We start from the raw sequence: 21,183 nt of genomic DNA, 5'->3' as shown, positions 1-21,183 counted from the left end.
AGATGACTGAGTTTGCACTCAAACAGTGAAGGATTACTTATGTTATTCTTTCTAGCACCAGAATCAGGTGTCTGCCCATCTTGGAAAGCCAGCACATGAGAAAACAAGCTAGTAACAAAAGAACAAATTTACAGCTACAGAAAAGAAAGAATTCTAATATAGTCTGCCCAGCAGCTGATGTATTTTCATCTCCCATATGTGTCATATATAATCATCTATAAATTACATTCCTCAATATATTACTTAAATTACACCATTCTACTCCAGTTATCAATTTACTTAAATGACCTGAATTTTAAAAAGTCAAAATATTTCTGAGCTTGAAAAAAGCAAAAGAAGTATTTCAGCATTTGTCCCTGGTTCAACTACCAATAAATTTCTCCCAGAACACGTGCCCTCCTCTATACGACATTTGCTTTTCCTGACATTTGAAAGAAATAGTCTATTTTGATATCGTATCTTTTTACCAAATGTACCTGAAATTTGGTAACAGACACAAAGGTCACTTGAGGAAACTAAGAACCACATGTCCAGGTAAACTTTGTCTCCTTAAGCAACCATACAGTAGCAACAGACCAATAAAATTTTCTTTCTATGGTGAAACATGCAACACAACTTCCATTTTCTAAACTATTTTTTCCTAGAGACTGTATAAGCCAAGCTATCATTCTGCATATCTACCAGTCTAAAGCACTACTTTGTTTCCAGCTTAGAAGTCAATATGTAACATGAAGACACACGTATTTCTGGTGCTGTATATTCCATCAGACGGGGACAAACTTCCCAAAGGCACAGAAAAAGCCTGAACTCATTTCATACTCTGTAAGGTAAAGATGCAAATGGTTATAGAGATCAGTTCTGAAACATTCTATTTAGTCCTGAAGGGCTCCAGAGGAATGGGGAAAAATATTCAAATTTAGAATATCCCTTTTGCAACAGTTTTCCCTGCCTGTTAACTGGTCCAAGATTGCTAGTTAAAATCATTCTATGTACAATGATGTAGAAATGTCAGGAAAAAATAGTCTGCTTCCACTGCTTCTTGTGTCTGACGGTTCTGCAGCAGATAAGGCAAAACTATCTCACTAAAACATCAATAATCATGTCATGCAATTTCAGGCCTACAAATCCCCATCTGTGTTGTGCTTGTCTGTCCCTAATATATCTGGTGGCAGTTCAATAAGCAGTCTTACTTCTTCCATTTATTTTCTGCACCTTTTACTTCTTTCATGGAGAAGTCTACAATGATTTCAAAATGCCAGATTCAGAAACTTTACCTGTACTTCGTCTAGGCAATAATAGCACCAAGCACTTGTGTATAAGTTTGGTAATATTATTGGCTTGGTAAATTAGCAAAGCCCCTCGTAAAATGAATATATTGTTCCACCTTGACCTTCCCTTTAAACTTTGGACAAAGATTAAATTTACTCTAGTTTCAGAACAAGATATATCCATCAACAGAGAAAAAACCTGTTGTCAGTATTACTGCCAGTTTTACACATGAAGGTTGTGAGACTTGGGTTTTATCACCACACAGGTTTATTTATTTTGAGAATTATTTATGGAAAAGAAATACTGAGCTAAAAAGAAGAAAAACAATTTAGGTTCCACAAGACAAAACGTAAGTCAGTACTCCAGACACACTGATATAGTCAGACCTTTTGGAAACACCTGCTGAAGATAATGAAAGGTGAAAGATTGCAGATAGGGCTGGACTTGACAGTCAAGCAAATGGGGCTTTGAATAAAAGCAGTATTCTAAGAGAGGTAGATTTGAAAAACCTCTACCTGGAATAGAGATTTCTGACCTTTCCTTGCACCCCTACTTTCACTTAAATCAAGCAAATAAATGAGCTTTTCACTTGCAATCAGAAAAATATCCATCAAATGTTCCCCTATTCAGTGCTCCATCTTTTTATAAATTGGAATCTAACAGCATTGTGTGATAGAAGATTATCAAATAACTGTTAGGACTGATTTAGCATTTTTGCTAAACACCGGTTGCTTGGAAAAAAATTTTCAAGTGTTATCTGTTGATCTCACACTTTACAAAGTCTCTACTATTCTTTCACAATCCTTACTTAGAACTTATTAAATGGCCTTGCATTTTCTTGTAAGTCCTAAGGTTAAAGATGATCAACCTGTAAAAAGCTATGAAAGATTACATTCAGATTCAAAAATTGCTAGAAAGGACACAGCCTGTGAATTAAAACAAAATAAAATATTTTCACTGTATTTAAAGATTGATTTACAAAATCACCAGGAAGTCCTGCAGTGAAGACCCAAACACAACCGGAAGAACAAACTGAATATTTTATTTCCATTTATATTTTCCATTTGATTTCACTTACCACCTTCAGCAAAGAATGAAAAATGTAGGCCTAATAGCTTAAAGCTTGGGTATGTCTTTCTAGAGATACTGCCGTTCCACAAATCTTTCAAACCAAAGTCTGCAACAACTGATGATCCAGTAGAAGTATATCTTGCATTTTTTGACCACACAGCTTCCAAAAAGGCTTTAGGGAATACAACACCTTTTTCCTTGGAAAAAGAAAATGGCATCACACTATACCTCTTATCATACTGCAGTCAAGATACACTGCAAAAATATCCTGCTGCATTTCAAATATTTCACTGCTTTCTTCACACTGTTCCTTATTCCTTGGGAGCTATTTGATCTTTTATATTCATCTTACTCCTGTTCCCACATAGCCCACCCCTTGCACCAGGCATATCTTCTCTTGATTTGTCATGGATTTTAGGTTTTGAAAGAGCAGTAATTGAATTTTTCAAGACAAATCAAATGGTGAAGATACATTCACAGAATGGCTGAGGCTGGAAGTCACTGCTGGAAATCATCTGCCAGCTTGCTGAGGGTGTGCTCCATCTCACTGTTCAGGTTACTAATGACGATGCTAAATGGCACTGAACTCAGAATCAGCCCTTGGGACGCTCCACCAGTGACTGCAGCCCAGCTTAACTTTGTTGCAGCAGTCACAATCCTTTGAGCCCTTCAACACATCAAGTTTTCAGTGCCCTTGACTGTGCACTTCCAGGTGTGTACTTCATTAACCTGTTTCAAGGATGGATGGCAGCAGAGCTGAAAGCCTTACAGAGTAAGCAACATCCACTGCTGTTAGCCCATCCACTGAGCTACTCACTGAAGGCTCTCAGCTTGGCCAAGCACAATCTCCCCTGCATAAAAATCCATGCTGACTACTCTCAATCGCCTTGATATCTTCCAAATGTTTGAAAATGGCCTCCTGGAGGATGTGATCCATGACCTTTCCGGTGATCAAGGCAAAAGTGACTGGGAATGTTAATTTCCCAGACCCTCCTTGAAGAATGGAGTGACATTTGCTTTCTTCCCCCTAGGAACTTCCCCTGATGGCTATGACCTTTCAAAGAGAGTGGTCTCACAATTATTTGCATATATGAATATGAAGCACATGATTTGATATATCTCTATAGGCTTCTCCAACTATGTGAACTCTAGTTCCAACTAGGGTGAACTCAAGGATCTCCCACGACTTTTCCACTAGAGGTGGAACTGCAACACTGGTAGCACTGCAACAATATGCTCTATTTCTACCTTTAAATCTGCATTTGTACAAAATTAACAGACATTACTCAGTCAAAAGTTTGACCTAACAGGCTGTTTTTTCAGGGTTTTTTGTGTTGCTTCTGGTTTGTTTTTTTTTTTTTAAATCATTGTCATGAGCACCAAATACTATAATTTTGCTGTTTCTTTTGATCACTTCTACATTTTCATCACTTACTGGTTTGAAAGTGTAATCTAATACATTAAGAAAGTGCTCAGAAAGGCAGGCAAGGGAGTAGCCATGCTCCTTGTAAATAGAAAAATTAAGAAACACTAGATAATATTTTAACTATGGAATATTTAGAACTATAGTAAAGTACAACTCACAGGAAAGCATGTGATTAGAAGCACATGCAAGAAAATTAAGTTCTGCCAGACACACTGTTCTGTGATCTCATGAAAGCACGCACCTAATGAGAAACACCTTGGAAACAAAAATCTTGGGAAATACAACAGGTGACAACCAGAAAAGTGATTGGGTTTGGATTGCTGGGGTTTTTTTTCTCCTCGGAAAGCAAATCATCAGCAAGTCAATGTAACACCTTTTGGGAAACAACTCCTATTACTTGTTGATCTACTTAGAGAAGAAAAATCACCCTACTTTTTAAAGCTACTAACTTATTTCTAGTAATGTGCACTATTATCATTTTCTTATTTTCAAGGACTTAGGTTCACTCTTTCAAATGACCACAGCTTTGCAAGATTTACAGGAAGACGGAAGGGCATTCCTGTATTTCTGAAGTAATCCTTAAATAATGACAGGGAGATATCCTTGGATTCTAGAGTTCTAATGAGGAAAACGGTAAATGACCAAAGTAGAAGTTCCATATATTTAACTTTGCCTAAAGCACACATTTAAGTGATTCACTTTACGGAGCCTGAAAAGTGACTAAGATCCTGTCTACAAAAAAAGACTCTGGCTGTGGCTTTTCCTCATTCATTGTTAAAAAGAACATCTCGAATGATCTCAGTAATCCCAAACCTGGTAGCAGGTATCCTTGGGAAGAGTGCAGATCTCAGAAAGCTACGCACCAATCACATATAAAGCCTGACTGCCTCCAAGCTTATTAAAAGCCAGTGCTCACGCCCCACAGCAGCCCTGGAGCTGAGCTGCACAGTAGGAACACCTTCCCCAGACTGCACCAGTGCCAGTCTGCAAATGTTCACAGACACAGCGACACAATCCCAGGCTAAGCAGAACACAGGTGTTATTGATAAAGGCTAGGAGACTGTTAATCCCTTTGGCAAGACATAGGAGAAGAATGGGAAGCAGAAGCCCAGCACTCTGTTCCCCACTTCCATACCTCACTTGCCAAGTGGCAATTCATCTGTCCAACACCCACTCACACCATGCACAAAGAAATCGGCCAGGAACTATAGTCTGAAGATTTAGGAATTAAAATAATTTTATACTAGTGTCCTAGCTGCAGTACTACGAGACACAGATTCCCTCTAGGTATTTTTGTTGGGGTTTTTTTGGGGGGGGTGGTGGTGGTTGTATGCTTTTAAGCACTGCTGTACGTACACATGGAAGTATTTTAAGCAGCTTAGGTGCCAATTCCATTATGAATGTAAATTGCAGACTAATCTTACTTACTGTCACCGCACAGAAGCTGTGGAAGGGCGCTCATCTCTTACCTGAGACTGGATTCTGACTGTGTAGACAGGACTACTACCAAAAAGATTAAATAGAGACGCACTTTCAAATGCTAACAGGCATGGCTTAGAAGTTACTGTACCATGCAAAAGGACCTCCGTTTGGAGCCTGTTACTTGAAAAAAAACCTTCCAAGCCCGCTGTGAAGTGCATGCTGTCTTTTCCCTTGCTGTTGAGGTTGCATATTGATGAAAACAAATCTATGGCCAATCTTCTGTTTACGCAGAAGTGTGGAATAAGAACTTGGAGTAAAGGAAAAAGCACAATAGTTGCATATTATAAAGTGGAAAAATATTCAGAAAAGAAGTCAGCAAAATGCAGTATGTTTCAAGCATGCTTGATAACTAAATTCAAAATATTATTAAAACTATAATTGATGCACTTTGTGGTAATTATATGAAGTGTTCTTATTTCCTTCCTGCTACAGTCAGAGCATGAATAAACAATCTGCTTTCAATTGCTCTCAGCCATGAAATTTAAAGAAGCTGAAGAATATGCATGTCAAATAAGAATTTTTCAAAGGGCTGGCATTTATTTGTTGAAAAATTTTACTGGTATGTCTCAAAGACATGGAAAAGCTAACTACTCAAGCACAGTAGTACTCAAGGCAGCATTCAAAGGTAAATACAATCAACATCTCCCTGCTCTGATGGAAATGGTGAACTGGCTTTCATGTACCAAGTGAAAGAAAAGTATTTAAGTTACTGCAAAGATTTGTATACATTTCCTTTGTAAAAGGCACATCATGACTAAAACCCCACAACAGACAACTGTTGTCTTCCAACACATTTTACTGCTTCATACAGAATACAGTCACTTTATACAAACTTCACATGAGCTGAGATTTCTTGATTTCAGCACATGAAGACAACTTTCAGTTTAAGTGCACGTGACTTCAAGAGCTGCTACATTTTACTGCTCGTCTTGTAGATGGACGCAAGAAATAAGCTGGGTTTATGCCAAATTTTGTTTCTGGTCAGAGAAGTCAAAATCTCATAAAACCCCCCAAAAATTACCTACCTAGAAGCTAACTCAACTAAGACATCTTTTAAAAAAACACCAAAAAAGAAACCCAAAAGAAAACCAATCCAAACCCAGAAAACTGTACTTAGATGGAAGGTAATTATATAGATAATTAATACCCACTAAGAAATTCCTTATCCTATGAGAGAACAACAGATTTCTTTTGCATAGTACTATACTCTTTAGCTTCCTTCCAGCCCCAAGCACCATCACTCTTATACTATAAGACATGAAACCATGTCACTAATGCACCTCTGTGGGTGTATCTAAATCCAGGAAAACATAGAACATCTAGAAACTAGAGCAATACCTATTGTTTAAAGACACAGTGAGAAAAACATAGTAAATCTGTTCAGCCATCCAATCTGGAGTTAAAATTGATGACTTAACACTAATATTCCTGAAGAGTAACGTTACAGTTGTCCTGGGACAGAAAATCCCATCTAAGCATTAATGTCAGTTATGATGCTTTGAATTAGAATGTTAGTGAAGCCCCAATTCTCAAGCTTAACCAACAGACCCCTGTCTTTCCAAGACAAAACACCAGGTAGAATTCCTTCTGTTACTCAGGCTATTTCCAGACCCTGACAAAAGAAAGAAACCACTGGCAGGTGCAATTCTGTCATTTGAAACATATGCCTTCTGAATTCAGCTCAAACTGGACAGTGGCAAAATCACAAGTCTGAAAGGTTTCCATGGACAAGGAGGCACAGGCAGCCCTGGCACAGCCCATAGAGGATTCTCACCATCACCGCTTGACAAGGTTCCGCTGGGAAGACCTCTCAGTCTCTGCCTCAAGCTTTTGGTCTCTTCCTCTGATTATCAAAAGATAATCAACTGTGATGGTGGATTTTTCTGCTGGAAGGAAACTTCACGCTGGACTGAGGCCACCAACTCATTTCACAGAAAATAAGATGGCAGTAGTTGTTCAGCAGCTGCCAGCTTAAACTGTGTTTGAGCTACAGCCCTAGATGTGAAAGGCTCTGTAATAAATTACCAATCTCCTGAGCCATCCAGTTAACAACATGCATGGTTTTCTTTTAAGTATTATTTTAAGTTCATAAATTTTCCAAAACTATAGAAATTAAAACATCAGAAAAATTCAGATTCTTGATGACAAATCAATTGCTTCCCATATGCCTCTTAAAAATACAATGAAGTTGTCTAAGTAGCAACACGGACTATGTATTTCTATATTATGTTTTGCTCCGCTACTTCATGAGTCATGACAAAGCCATCAGAATCTTTTTGATTTTTTCCCCCTCAGCGCTGAAGCTTTTGTTCCATTTCTAGAACCAGGAGCAAATTAAAACTATCCACAGAATCAATGCAATTAGGCAAAGTTTTCTTGTATTTCAGTTCTGAAAATGCTGTTTATCAGAGGTACATCTTTTCCCTTCATTTTAAATGGAGAAACTGACATTTTGTAAAAGCATTCATCAGACATGAAAATAGATGTCAAAAAACTAGTTCTTGACCATACTTCCAGGAACCCTATTACAGCTATTTCAAAGACAAAAAGTGACTCTGGGGGAGTAGTAAGGAAGCCAGACTTATTTCACCCAACACAGAGTATCACTGGTAATACGGACTAATAGGAATGAAAGGTCAAACTAATGATGCTTCTAATTGCTGAAATTTCATTCATGCATGAGAGTATCATATATAGGTGGTACACATAAAAGTAAATTGAAAAAAAAATGCTATCAAAGAGTAAGAGCTACAGACAAGTGGATCAGAGAAACTACCAATTTCAAGACAACAGACTTTAAAAAAATCCCGTTAGCTCTGGGCATATTTTGAAGGCTAATATATAAGAACTGGTGAGATTCACCAGTTGAAAAGAATTTGCTGGTAAAAGACACTAACTCAGGTTAAGAATCTTTTCCTTATATTGTAGCTTTGATAAACATCAGTTTTCTTGCAGAAATCCCGTAAAGTTGGCATGGCTATATTGCTGGTAGATGATAAACATTAGGAGAAAATAATGGCTTTCAAAGTCACTTTCCCACATTTCACTAATAATTTCAGAAAAAAATTATTTTCAGAACTTCTTACAGCCAATCATTCTCCCCCACCTACTCCAAAGCTGTATTTAGTTATCTTGCCTGCAGTGATACTACTAGAGGCATTTTCTGTACCTCAATGTGCCTGTTATTTAAATGAACCCACTTAAAATAGTTTATTTAAAAAATCAAAAAACAAAAACAGCCATCTGATACACTTCCTTTCATACGCATATCAGATCACAGCCAGCTTTTAAAATTCACTCCACTAATCAAGGCCATCTGACTGAAAATATATATTTATTAGTACATGCTCTTAGCACCAAGATTTTTGTTTCCCAGTGGTTTTTCATCAAAAAAATAAACCAACCCTTGCCCTCAATCACCATCCCAGTGCTAAAACCCATTGCGGATGCACTTACCAAATCCCTGTGTAACACCCAGTTAGCATGCAGGTAGTGAATACCATCTAGGATCTGATATAACAGCGACTTCACCATTCCCCGAGGTAACTGAACTGGTTTCTTGTTTGCTTTAGAAGCCCTGTGAAACTTGATTATATGCTGCAAAGGAGAAAAAAGAAATGAAAATAAAAGAAGTGCAATGTTTACACAAAAAGATTGCCATCAACTCCTTACACGGACTTCTTAGGGTTTTTTCAGCCTTTCATTATTTGTTTTCCAAACTAGAAACATGTGCCTGAAGTACTAAAAAAATTAATACTGTACTAGGTAAAGTGATCACTGTCCCAAAGCAACCTCTCAAAAATTAAATCAGTTTTTGCTGTGGTTTAACCCCAGCACACAGCTAAGCCCTGCAAAGCATGAATACAAAACCAATACAACCATCAGAGCATATTTCCTTGCAGATCACTGATCTTTGAGGTTTTAGAGGCACTTTTGTTTGGGGAGTCTTTTTGCTAAGATAGGCTGATATCCTGTACATAAAATCACAGAATTACAAGCGTATTACCTCCTTCATTATTTTACTTCTAAGTTTTCTCCGACAGTAATAATGACTGCAACATTCAAGACCTAATGCCAAGCAGAAATCTTTGCAATCTGTATTATGAATTTTATACATTTAAATCAGAAGCCCAAATTTTTTCCTTATTTGTTATACCCTTATAGCACAGTACTCTCAAAACAGAAGCTGTTGATAGAGCAAGTCTACAAATCTGTCCATCTAAAAGTCAGACACCAAGTCAGACACAGAAAAAGAACCTTTAGCAATTCTAAGTTTAGACACAAGCAATGATGTCTGGCACCAAAGAGGAGCCCATAAGGACGTGTTGTCTTAGCACTTGAGTCCCAGGTGTCACTAAGTTCAACAACAAGGTGTGCCACAGTCATGGTAACCATTTCTATGTCTGCCTCCTTCAAACACAGAGGCAATTTCTAGAACAAACTCCTTAACGTATTCACACTTTTGTTCTGCAATGGCTTGCACTTGTGTGATCATCAAAACAGCTCAGATCTCGTCCTCCAGAACCTGGTACCAAACTTTGACCACTGAGATCATGTGCTCTACGTGATGACCCCTCAGATTCCAGGTGCCAATTAGTTCACCCAGCTATCTAACATCCTTTGGAAAACTGCCTTTCCTCTCCTGCTGCAGCTCAGCTCCATGCAGCCTGCCCTCCATTGCTTCAGGCAGCAGGCTTGGCTTTCCTGTGAGGAACAGGCACATTTCTGCCCTGACAGTAGTAAAGATGGAGATGCACAGAGCAATGAAGGGTTGATGAAAAGGTGACAGTCCCTGAACTGTCAGCCAAACACCACGTGCACAAGCATCCCTCAGCCTGAGCCACAAGTTTCACCTCCTCTCACACCTCACTTCCACCAACTCCAAAACAAATGTTATTTTCATATGGTGGACAGAGAGAAGTGCATCTTCAGAGACAGGCAGAAAACCAGATGGTCCATCCTAGACTTCTTTTGTTCCTGCTTAATACACTCTGTATTATCTGGCCCTTTCCCAGCCTTACTTAAAACCTGCTGTGCTAAATACACAAAGTGCTGGAGCACTTGATCCATAGCCGGCTCTCTGGGACACAGAGCCAGCCCAGCCAGTGCAACCAAGTCTCCAGATACATTGAACAACCAGGAGCTGGTGCAGCTGGGGAATTCTGGAGTTCATACAGGTATGTGCATGTAAGCATAAAGGTCAAAATTGAGGGTCATTCCAAAGTTCCTTACATCCAAACTATTGTTTCACTAACAGAAAGATTTCTATGGTGACTTAGGTTAAAGGATGAAGCAATACAGAAATGTATAAATACAAACAAGGACAGATCATAGCACTAACACCCCTATGAAGCCTTGTAGCATATTTTGAAACAAAAAACCCTCAAACATTCCAAGACCTCTGTAGCTTAGCATATCATAAATATGGGGGAAGAGTGAAAAAGAGAGTGCTCTTATTTTTCCATCATATTAAATAAAAACAAAACAAACTGACTGTACTCAAGTTCTTCAAGATATTGTTGTTTCTGTTTATCAGCTTTAAGAATGTCTCAACATTTCAGCTGTTTGCTAACTTTTTTGTCTGTAATTTCATTTTGGTAACAAACCCTCAATAGCAAGTATCAGAACTTCTAAGATATTTAACTGTAAGAAAATATCTTTCATTTCGCTTAGCAAAAAGAAAACTGGCGCACTAGTTTTTAGGCAAATGCTATCGAATAATTTCAAACTACAAGGAACACCATTTTTAAAAGAAATTAATTTTACTTTGGTTTGTGCCAAGTGACACGCTGATGAAAAAACAACTAATGATTCATACTGTGCAATTCTCACATGTACACATTCATAGAAATTTCTACCTTATTACAAATTGTTTCTTTTGCACCCTTGGATACAAATCTTAGCATCTTTTGAGGTTAGCATTTGTAGCATTGAGAGCAATGCTCCAAATGTATGTCAATATTAATCTGAGGCACAAACACCTTTTTTCAGGGAAGTCAAGGTTGCATGGTATTTTTCTTTTTTTACCTACATTTTTATGCTACTTCATTTTTTTAAGTATTCCTAGTGGATATTAAGCTTACAAATATTGAGTTGAGGAATACAGTATGTATATTAAAAGAAATTTACTTTGCTTCCAACAGGTTTATAATTTAAAACTGTATCTTGCAATTAGGAATAAATAGCTTGCATCCCAAACACATGGAATTTCAGCAGATGAGTTGAGAAAATTTTTCCCACAGAAATGTATGAATTAAATATACAGTGACACTACTCTCATTTCATGTAACCACAGATGACAATCAATGCACCTAAAACTCTGAACCGTCCTCTGAACCTACATTTTCCTCCACCCTCCTTTAGCTGTAATAGGGGTTTATATCTACATTTATTTAAGTAGACTTCTAGCTACTGAGAGCTGATTTCTGCAGATTTTTTGCAGTTTATCTTCTTAGAGATCACAGGTTAACTGCGTGGTGTGTTTACTTAACATTTTCCATTGCTTTTCCTTTAGTACTGAAAATGCTTCCAACAAACATGGAGTAAGCCGCTATGCCGCGTTTAAAAATCATGTCTCCCCCCACCCTGCCCCTTTGCTGCAACTAAAACTTCAAGCCTGTTACCTTCAAACAATTCACCTTACCCAGAGATCATGCTCAGCATAGTCAAAGAGAAGCCAAACTTTCCTGTCAGCATGAGAAAGGAACACCTTCTGCAGAGAAATGACATTTGGATGCTTGAGCTCCCGCAGCAACTGCAAAAGAAAATATCCACAAGAATTATATCCATACATCCAGAGCTGGGATACCTAGAACACAAACAACAAAAGCTGGAAACTGCAAGCCATAGAAAGCCATTTTTTTTCATGAAAGAACCAGTCATTAGTTGCAAACCAAAGCTGAAAGCAGGTCATAACGCCCTCAGAGCATTCACTTCCTACTCATTTTCTAAAAGCTCAGCTCTATGTAAACCTCATTATTATCCAGGACCAAGACGACTCTGCTAACAGCCAGCCGTAGCATCTGCCCTTTTGCATTGGCTGTAATCTTCAACAGTCCCATCTGGGGTACCCCATTTTCTCCTCACTCCCACTTACCTGAAAACACTGCATTTTGGTTGCAGTCATTGAGACTGAAGGGGATGGCTGATGCACAGCCTGTCAATGCAGTCAGCTAAACCAAGGTGTGGTCTGTATGGTGGACTCTGATGATATACAAGGTCACCACACTCTACAGAAGAGGGCCCAGCTTCTTGCCACAACACAGATTACACCAGTCAGTACATTCACAGAAGCCACCCATAAAAGAGCATCCAGTTCAAGAGAAAACTATTCTGGATGCACAAAGGCTGGTGAAAGGTAACCTGGTACAGAGCTCCTGAGCTGAAAGAAATCAGGGTACTAACAGCAGAGACAGCCCTAGCAAAGGGACACACCTGGAACTTCTGTCAGCAGCAGTGAGACATTAAACCAGCTCAGCTGCTTCAGAAAATATAGTCTGAATGCCACCAAAAAGAAAATATAGATGAGATACAGCACAACAACTGAATGCAGACAGCATCAGTCTCTTTGAGCTCTACTGGTCATGTTACAATCACACTGTACTCATTCAATTGCAAAAGAAAGAAACAGAAGCTTTATTGAAGTAAACTGAGGTTAAGTGTGACTACCCAAACTAGTCAATTTCCTGCCAGTTCAGTGTGCCAAAAATGATGACTTTTTTTTACTCAAAGGAATGTTAGGGCTTTTTCTTTCTTTAAAAAATGCCAACAGAAAATTAAACTACTCTTTGAATGCAGAATTTACTTCTGAGACAACCTATTTTCAATAAAATATAATTTTTCCACTACATAAGAGAGGAAACAAAAAAAAAAAATCATTCCTTTCTATTTATACTCTGTCGTGAGTGCTAAAATGCTAGCTGCTACTGAGATAGTAAAATGGAAGTATATATATGCGTGCTGGTTTCCTTCTTTCCTTCTTCATTTGAGACAGACTTGCATTATGACTCACTGACCAGTCTTCAGTGTGACACTTCCTGGAAAAAAGGACCCTACAGGCCACAGAAATTTTACCTCAAGTATAAGATCAAACACGGAGATAGCATAGAGGAGACAAAGCAGCAATAGAAATCAATGCAGAAGGCTGTAGAGTTTCGGCATGGTAAAACTCTTAAGATTTGTAAAATCACTATATCAAGGCACTTAAAGGCCAGATCCACAACATGTATGGAATTCTTTAAATGCCTGTGATTCCTAGAAAAAATATGATCAGTATGGGAAAAACCAAGAAATGCTTATTTGCACTTTTTTTATCAATTACAGGTGGGGACCGCCTGTAGTAATTTAACCCTAGCCAGAACCCCAGAGAGTCACTTGATCACCTCTCAGTCAGACATGAATGGAAGAAGAAATATGCAATAAAATTTATGAGTGAGGTAAGAGAGTTTGGTAACTGAAAGTTACTAAACAGTAAGTGAAAGAAAGAAGAATTAAACACCACACCCACAACAAAAAACAACAGAAGCAATGCAAAGGCAACCGCGTAAGATTCCCACAAGACTGATGCCCAGCCAGTCTCCAAGCAAAGGCTACCCCTCCAAAGGGAGGAGGGGCAGAACAGGAAACAGAGAAAGCCTGAATGCTGGAAGCAATAGCCAAAGCACTGCTGGCTTACCAACACTCCTTTAGTCACAAATTCAACACACTCCACCATACAGGCTGATGTGGAGAAGACTAACTGCATGCCAGACAGGCACAGCACCAAAGACCAGCCTCGCAAAGGTGAATGATGTTGCAGGGTTTAAGAATACACTGTGTCAGTCCTTCATAACAAAGTGATTTTTCTTTAATCAGCAAAAATCTGCATATTAAATTTATGCTAAAATTTTAATTAACTATACCAGAAGATTACATGACAGTTCAGCAACTCTGAGTCCATACCAAAATATTCTATTTCCTGTGACCTAATGGACACATCTGTACCAGATACAACAAACTATTCCTTGATGAAAGATGCAGATACTAGTCAGTGCTCAAAAAAATAATGTAACGTTCCCTTTTGTGCTTCCTGGTCCCATTTTAAGTCTCTCCTACTCCTTATTGCCAAGGTAGCAGCTATCACCTACCTAAAAGAATCCAACCTCTTCACATGAAATGCGATTCAGCTTGGAGAACACACAGAAAACCTACCACCTAAGCTGAATACAAATATGAAAAACTTGTGAGTAATGCAGCAGAAGGATTCCCTGTCTGTGTAGTGAGGCAACACAGAATCCTCGTTACTTCCAAAGTAATCTTTGCAGACTTTGAGATTGACAGCATTCCTTGCTTTTTTTCTCCCACTCCACCTTGATCATTCCCCTTCCTGCCTTTTAGTCTTCCTCTAAACATCCCAGCAATCCACTCAAATACCCAAAAGCCCCACTATCCTCCTAAAAATTCCATAGCAACCTGCCTTCCTTCTTATCAGTCCCAGCTGACGCTCTTCAAGAACACACGTGAGAAGTTCCTTTTGCAGCCCATCAGCACTGCGTTAGGAATTCTGGCCTTTGTTACCACCACTGACAGCACCTGGTACTGTTTGTACATCTGTGTACTCAGTTTGTCATTCTTGCTGGTTTGTGCCTTTGCCTTTTGTGCTGAATAGCTGTTAAATCCACATTCTTTCAGTTTGCTTAAAAAACCTGATGGGTTCAGTTAAAGCCACACAGCCATAAGCAACTGAGTATAGTAGAGCTAACATACACCAGCAAAACCACCAGAATAAGGAAAAGGTTGCTGCAGTGGTGACAGATGATTCCTGAATCACTGTCTTGGAAAGGCTGAAACACTCCAAGTGACAAATGCAAACACTGTCTGAAGTATCTGAAAGAGCTCATGCAGATGATAACACATCACATGGGCTGTAAAAAGCATTTTCAGCAACCTCAGTCTCCATGAATCAGGTCTCTCTAGCCCATAAACAAACCACATGTCTTTCCTACCAGATGACTTGACTTGTGTCCAGCAGCTGACAGAGTTCAAACAAATACAGTTCAGACAAAGTAGACTGCAAGAAACGTGTTTTGACAATGAGTATGATGCCTGCAAACGATAAAGGCTATTTTTTGGTCTAATGACCTTGTTATTCAACTGCTTCTGTCTATCCTAGCTCAGTTCTGCAGAACACGAAGAGAAAGCAGACAAAAAAGATGTGTTTGACTCTCAGTAAATTGCCTTCCTTTTCATCTGCATATCACATGATGATTCAAATCTATTTCCTCAATCAGAAAGGCTTCTCTTATATTAGTTAGTCTGGGTACTCCCTTAGAAAGAAGGGAGACCCAACAGACCTTCAAAGAAATAGAAATCAGCAAATGACAAAGATGCCAATACATCTGTTTTAGATGCCCATGTTTGTCCCTGGCTGGTCTTGCCCTTGTTTTCATATAGTTCAAGATCCAGCAAGGGAAACAGCACCCCTGTGTGCAGGTCCTGGGCTCACATTAAGATCCCTCCATCTCCCTCTTGAAATGAAGAGATACTCATTCCACACAGCCACAAGGCAGCTGAGGGACAGTAAATCAAGCTGTCCCAATGATGCATAAAATTGTTAAATTACTTCAGGAACAAGGAGAAAGTGAAGTAAAACAGGATGTTATTAAATAATCAACAGCAGCAGTAAAGGAACCAAGAAGACTGCAGCATGACTAAGGCCAATCTTTTCTTGCACTAACAACAATTATCTTTCACTTAAAATATGAGCTGAAGTCAGCACAATTTTTTCTGAAAATGACCTGTTTCCTCCGGTGATATTCCCACATTTCCCGTAAAGCTCTCCACAACTACACCACCTCTCACAAGCCAAGACACAGCACTCTTCACATAAGGGAGGATTTCTAGAGCTCTGCTGCAAATGTCATTTCACCTCTGCTCTTGACGCTTGCTAACCTCTGTGGTTCACAGGCAATGTTAACCTGCAAAATTCAGCCTTGCAATACTACCATATCACCATTCTGTAATTCAAGTTGCACAGGATTAGTTATCAGGGAAATTATTTCACTGAAATGCTTGTCAAGGACTGGAAAGAGGCGTCCAGGTAAGTGGTTGTGTTGCCATCCCTGCAAGTATTTAAAAGGCTTTTAAAAGAGAATGACAAATTTTACTCATCCTGTAACAAGTAAGGTGCCAGTGGAATTACTGCTACAACAGATGAGTATAGGCAGCAGTAAGACATTACCTGAACCACTATGCATAATTCTGGCCCATTCAGGGAAGATTAATTCCAACTGCAACAGGGCAAAGAAAGTCCAAGCCTACACCCAGAGGAAGGGAGAGCCTACTGCCCAAAGAAAACCAGCAAGCCAAGCCAAAACGCTTACAGCCTGCCAAAACAAAGCAGAGAAGAAACAGCCTCTCTCTTCAAAATGAGAGCAGAAGAGAAGAACTATTTTAACTAACTGACAATATTATTATAAGTACAAATGGGTACCAATTAGTCATGATTAATTTTAGCTTAAGGGCTGAATAATGTTCATACACTCATTACTAGAATGAGACTCAGAAACTGCCTTCAGAGATCTCTTTTCCTTACAAGTTTAACTTGTAGCTTGCAAATTTTTTTAAAGTACCTTTTGCTGGTCTGCAAGAGCAGGAGTAGAATATGACGACTCCAGAGGTGTCACCCAATTCTAAGACATAAACATTTGTTAAAAAGCTTCCAATCACTATTCTTAGTTTCCTATGAAACAGTGGAGCTCAACTCAAGTACTTTAAACTCATTACATAAACTAACCCCCAAATTTACTATACAACTGCTCAAATCCCAGGCTGGCTTAGCTCCTATGCATCAGATTCAAGATCTGTTTGCTTCAGTGTAAATACAACTTTAGTTTTATATTCTCAAGAGTCAGATATTCTACAGTACTAAAAAAGAACAGAATACTTGCTGAAAGTACAAGCTGTTTTCCTTACAGAAGTGTTCAAATAAAAGCTTACAAAGGCATTGCAACAAAAAGTTATAATGCTGCTCACTCTAAGAATTTATTATGAAGCTGACGACACATTTCTGAAGCTCCAGTTCTTCAGACAAAGCAACTATTTCACAAAGTTGTATATTTTATTATTTTTTGAAGTCCTAAATGTGCAAAAAAGAATCCTGACAACACAAAATGTCAAGAGGAAAAAAACCCGTATTTCTTTTTACCTTCTGCAGTTTCTAAAATATGTGAATCTTATGTGATGTCACATGCAAGTCAATATTTATTAGTGCCTTCTAATTCCAAACACAAAGTACTAAAAGAGGTGTTACTAAATGTTCTCTCAAAGTAAGGAGGTGGGTGAAGAACACAGATAAGACAGACACTGGATGTCAAGCTTGAACAAATTCTGCTGTTCACAGAAATTCTGATTCCTAAAGATTCTAATTACAATATTTAGTCAGCATCTTTGTCCCACTGTCACTGAACTAAGAACAGTGCTACACTCCCTTTACACAAAATCTCTCAAGAATACTGTCTTCAGATCAGTAACGTAGCTTTGTAAAGTACTCAGTCACAACTGATACATACTACGTTAGTATCAAACTAAAGCATTTGAGAATCATTAAACATGCCAAAATGAGGCAAATCAAATGCACATCTTCCTCGGTACTTGGTCACCTTTCGCTACATGCAAAGATTGCTAAGAAACCATAACATGCCCTCTGACATGAGGAAGACATGCACTCATCTAAGTGATTTCTGTGTTTGGTCTTTCTCGTGGGAAACTGCTTTCACTGTTAGCATGGAAGGGACATGATGGCCCCCATCACCTGAGGAACCGACACCCAACTTTTGTTCATTGCCACACAGCTGGTTCAGGATCTCTTCAGGCAAGCTCATTTGGGAGACTTATTTGTTCCTCACCAGGGGAAGGTGTTGAAGAGGGTAAATCCTGGTGTCCACCCAGTTTTGGCTTCTGCCTTATGGGGTCCCTCTGGCTGCTGAAGGCTGCAGAGATCAGAATCATCCTCAGACTGCTTATGAAGAAGCCCTTACTCCCTTCTTCCATTCCCTCCACTGGCAGAGGGAAGAGAGGCCTGATAGTCACACGATGACACACTGTTGTCATGCAGGGCATGGAAGGCCCAGTGTGTGAGAAGAACCAATTCCTCTCTAGAGGAGCCTCCTCTACCAAGGTCGACTCAGGCAAGACCATTCACCAACAGCAGCTCCCCTCTCATGTGCCGTGGGCGCCGGGGCTGCTGCTGTGCCTCTGTCTCTGCCACCCTCCACCTGGGTGAAAGGCATGGGCACAGTGCTGATACAGAGATGAGCAGGCCTGCTGCAGAGGCTCTCCCTTTCACAGGAGCTCTCCTAAGTGACAGCACGTGCAAAAGATGGTTCTGCTTGCTCACGTCACAAAACTAACAAAACTGCCCTTTTGCCCTTTGGCAAAGATGAACGTCCTACAGTCACAGGATCACTAGATCCAACATAGAGGACATCATCTTTTGTGATAACAGCCTGCGCTTGTTTTACCAGGAAACATAAAATCCTAGGAATGCCTCCAAGGCACTCCTAAAGAGTGAGAACAACCAGAGAAGCCAGCTGTTTATTGTTCTGTAGTTTTCTGTTCCATCCCTGGCAGCCCCAAAGCTGTTTTAAATCACACAAACTGGATATGGTGTTTAAAGGACACAGCACAGGAAACAGCCAGAGCACAGCACTGTCCACCCCGGATCTGCACTGTCACATTCACCATTTCCATCACTGGAAGCATCCGCTACGACACCCAGCACTTCCTCTTCAGAGCCAAGACAAAAATTAATATTATCAGATATTTCTGTTGACCTAACCAGGCACCAATAAACAAATTACATGGAAAACTGGTAAAAAGAAAAAACAAAACAAAAACCCCAAAACCCTCATAGCTCCCTCAATTAAACAAAACAAAACAAAAAAACCAAAAATCCCAAACAAAACCTCAACCTAAGCAACTCCTCACTAGCTAAAGGAAGCATATGCAAAAGCAAAGCACTTGCAAACCTGCTAAAAATGAATGAAAAATACTGATCAACACAAAACATGTCAGCAAGTCACTTCGTTGCTTCAAAACCTAGGACACTGTATAGGAAACTGTCCAAGCCAAAATCCTGAAGCTCTATTTAAAGCCTGGTTAACTACTTCAGCTTTCCACAGCCTTGAAGAATTCTCTGGCTTTGTGAACTGTGAAATAGCATTTGCTGCACTATTCCAGGTGGATAGACTTTAATGACTTTCTTCCACGTGATTAAATCAGAAAACGAGGAATCAATAATTTGGGCTTGCACATTCTGCATATTTTTATACAAATCTTCTCACCATTCTATCTCTCTGCTCTCCCATCTACCACAAATTCAACTCTTGGCATGCTGAACGTGCAGCTCTTAGTGCCTGCTTAAATCCTCAGAAGTGAAATTGCAGATCACAAAACAGATACCCGGCACAGCAGGCAGCGAGTGCACAGATCTGCAGAGAACAAGATACGAGCAGCCAAACATTCAGTTAAGGTTCTGAAAGAGGCAAGATTCACAAATGTTTACCATGGTGGACGAATGGGGCAAAGATAAGGAAAAATACAACTCTTCAACTAGCTTGATATGAAATATATTGATTCAATTAGCACAGTAACTGCTAACTCCACCAAGTAAACAAAAGGTTGAAGAAAATCAAAGTTCAAATGATTGAAGAAAAAAGCCCCAAAGAAATCACTTATTTAAAGTGAGTTATAGATTGAGCTCATCCCATAACTGATTCAGACATCTGAAATCAGGTCTCTAACCTAGTTCAAACTTCTCCCTGTAACCGATGAATTTCAACAGTTACTTCATTTTTATTACACTGTTCTCCAACTCAGGTGTCTGCATCAATCAGATGTCTTAAAAGACTAAGTTATGGGCATTTTTAAATATAAGACTTACTCAATACTCCAAAATGGAAGTTAGTCATTGTAAGACAAAAGCCACGACAGAGCTGTAAAAACAAGAGTTTCACTGGGATTTTTATCAAACTACATTCTTCCCAGACTGTCACAGAGTAGAATATACAAGCCTCAGCTCTCCCGAGAAAATGAAAAGGATATGGCTCATATGCAAACCAAATCATCCTCGTTCCTCTTAACACCACCATGCTCTTCAAATGCATTAATCTGGGTAGTCCAGAGCGCTGTAACAAAGTCTCCCACACAGCCTTGACTTTTTAAGTACAGCAAATAATTTTATTAGTTATATGTACAGACAACAGGGTACAACACTGCTGGTTAACTCAGTGGCATTTTCACATATATTACATAAACTCATATCATCAATATAAACAGTATGATAATTATCATCAATTTGATTAATTTCCATAGGAGGTTCATTTTGCTCCTTTTACACTATTAATTGATAGAAGGGTGGAAAAATCTATTTAAATCTGCCTAGAATAAACAATACCATTCCAGGGGAAAAAAATTTTAAAAATCTCCTGTTAACTTCAAACAGCAACATCAAAAGAATGGCAAGAAATAAACTCAAACCCAGAAGCCCATGGTGAATTATTAATTCAACTGCAGGAAAATTCAACCACAGTATTAGAAGTTGCAAGCCTGGAAGCATAACCAGAAGCAAAGTCAACTATAGCTCAAGAAATACAGCTTCAGGTTTCTCTTTCTATCTCTATGTCTGCTTTTGGGCTCCACACCCCTCTTCACTCTCAATACCTGCTTTCTTGGCATCTTTGGTATTTGCACAGGGTTCCCTCCTTCCCTCACTGACCCTGTCCCACATGGGTCCTGAGTTGTACTGCTGTTCTCTCCCAAAGGCACCAGCTGCAGCAGCTCAGAGCAAGGAGAAAGCACCCCTGCTGCTCGCTCCTTCTCCATCAACACTGGGCACCTTCCTGCCCAAGAGGAATGAGGCCAAATCTTTCCTGCCTGTCAGCCAAGTTAACGATTCC

The 21,183-nt window shown here is 39.3% G+C and overlaps 1 protein-coding gene across 4 annotated transcripts in view; it reads right to left on the bottom strand.

Annotated features, from left to right (window-relative positions):
* CDK8 (cyclin dependent kinase 8) overlaps positions 1-21,183 on the bottom strand; it is a 74,200-nt gene that overhangs the window by 28,534 nt on the left and 24,483 nt on the right. For 3 of the 4 annotated variants that reach the window (XM_040055855.1, XM_040055856.2, XM_040055857.2), the window contains exons 3-4: positions 11,892-12,002; positions 8,705-8,845 (exon numbers count right to left, since the gene is read on the bottom strand). In XM_040055855.1, coding sequence (XP_039911789.1) covers positions 8,705-8,845; positions 11,892-12,002 — 252 coding nt within the window. Of the gene's footprint in view, positions 1-8,704; positions 8,846-11,891; positions 12,003-21,183 lie in introns of those variants that run through there. The other variant, XM_040055858.2, reaches the window with a different exon arrangement.

The sequence above is a fragment of the Hirundo rustica genome, chromosome 2, assembly GCF_015227805.2.
Source record: "Hirundo rustica isolate bHirRus1 chromosome 2, bHirRus1.pri.v3, whole genome shotgun sequence".
NCBI classification, from domain to species: domain Eukaryota; kingdom Metazoa; phylum Chordata; class Aves; order Passeriformes; family Hirundinidae; genus Hirundo; species Hirundo rustica.
The sequence above is the reverse complement of the archived record's forward strand: the minus strand, read 5'-3'. Positions and strand labels throughout refer to the sequence as shown.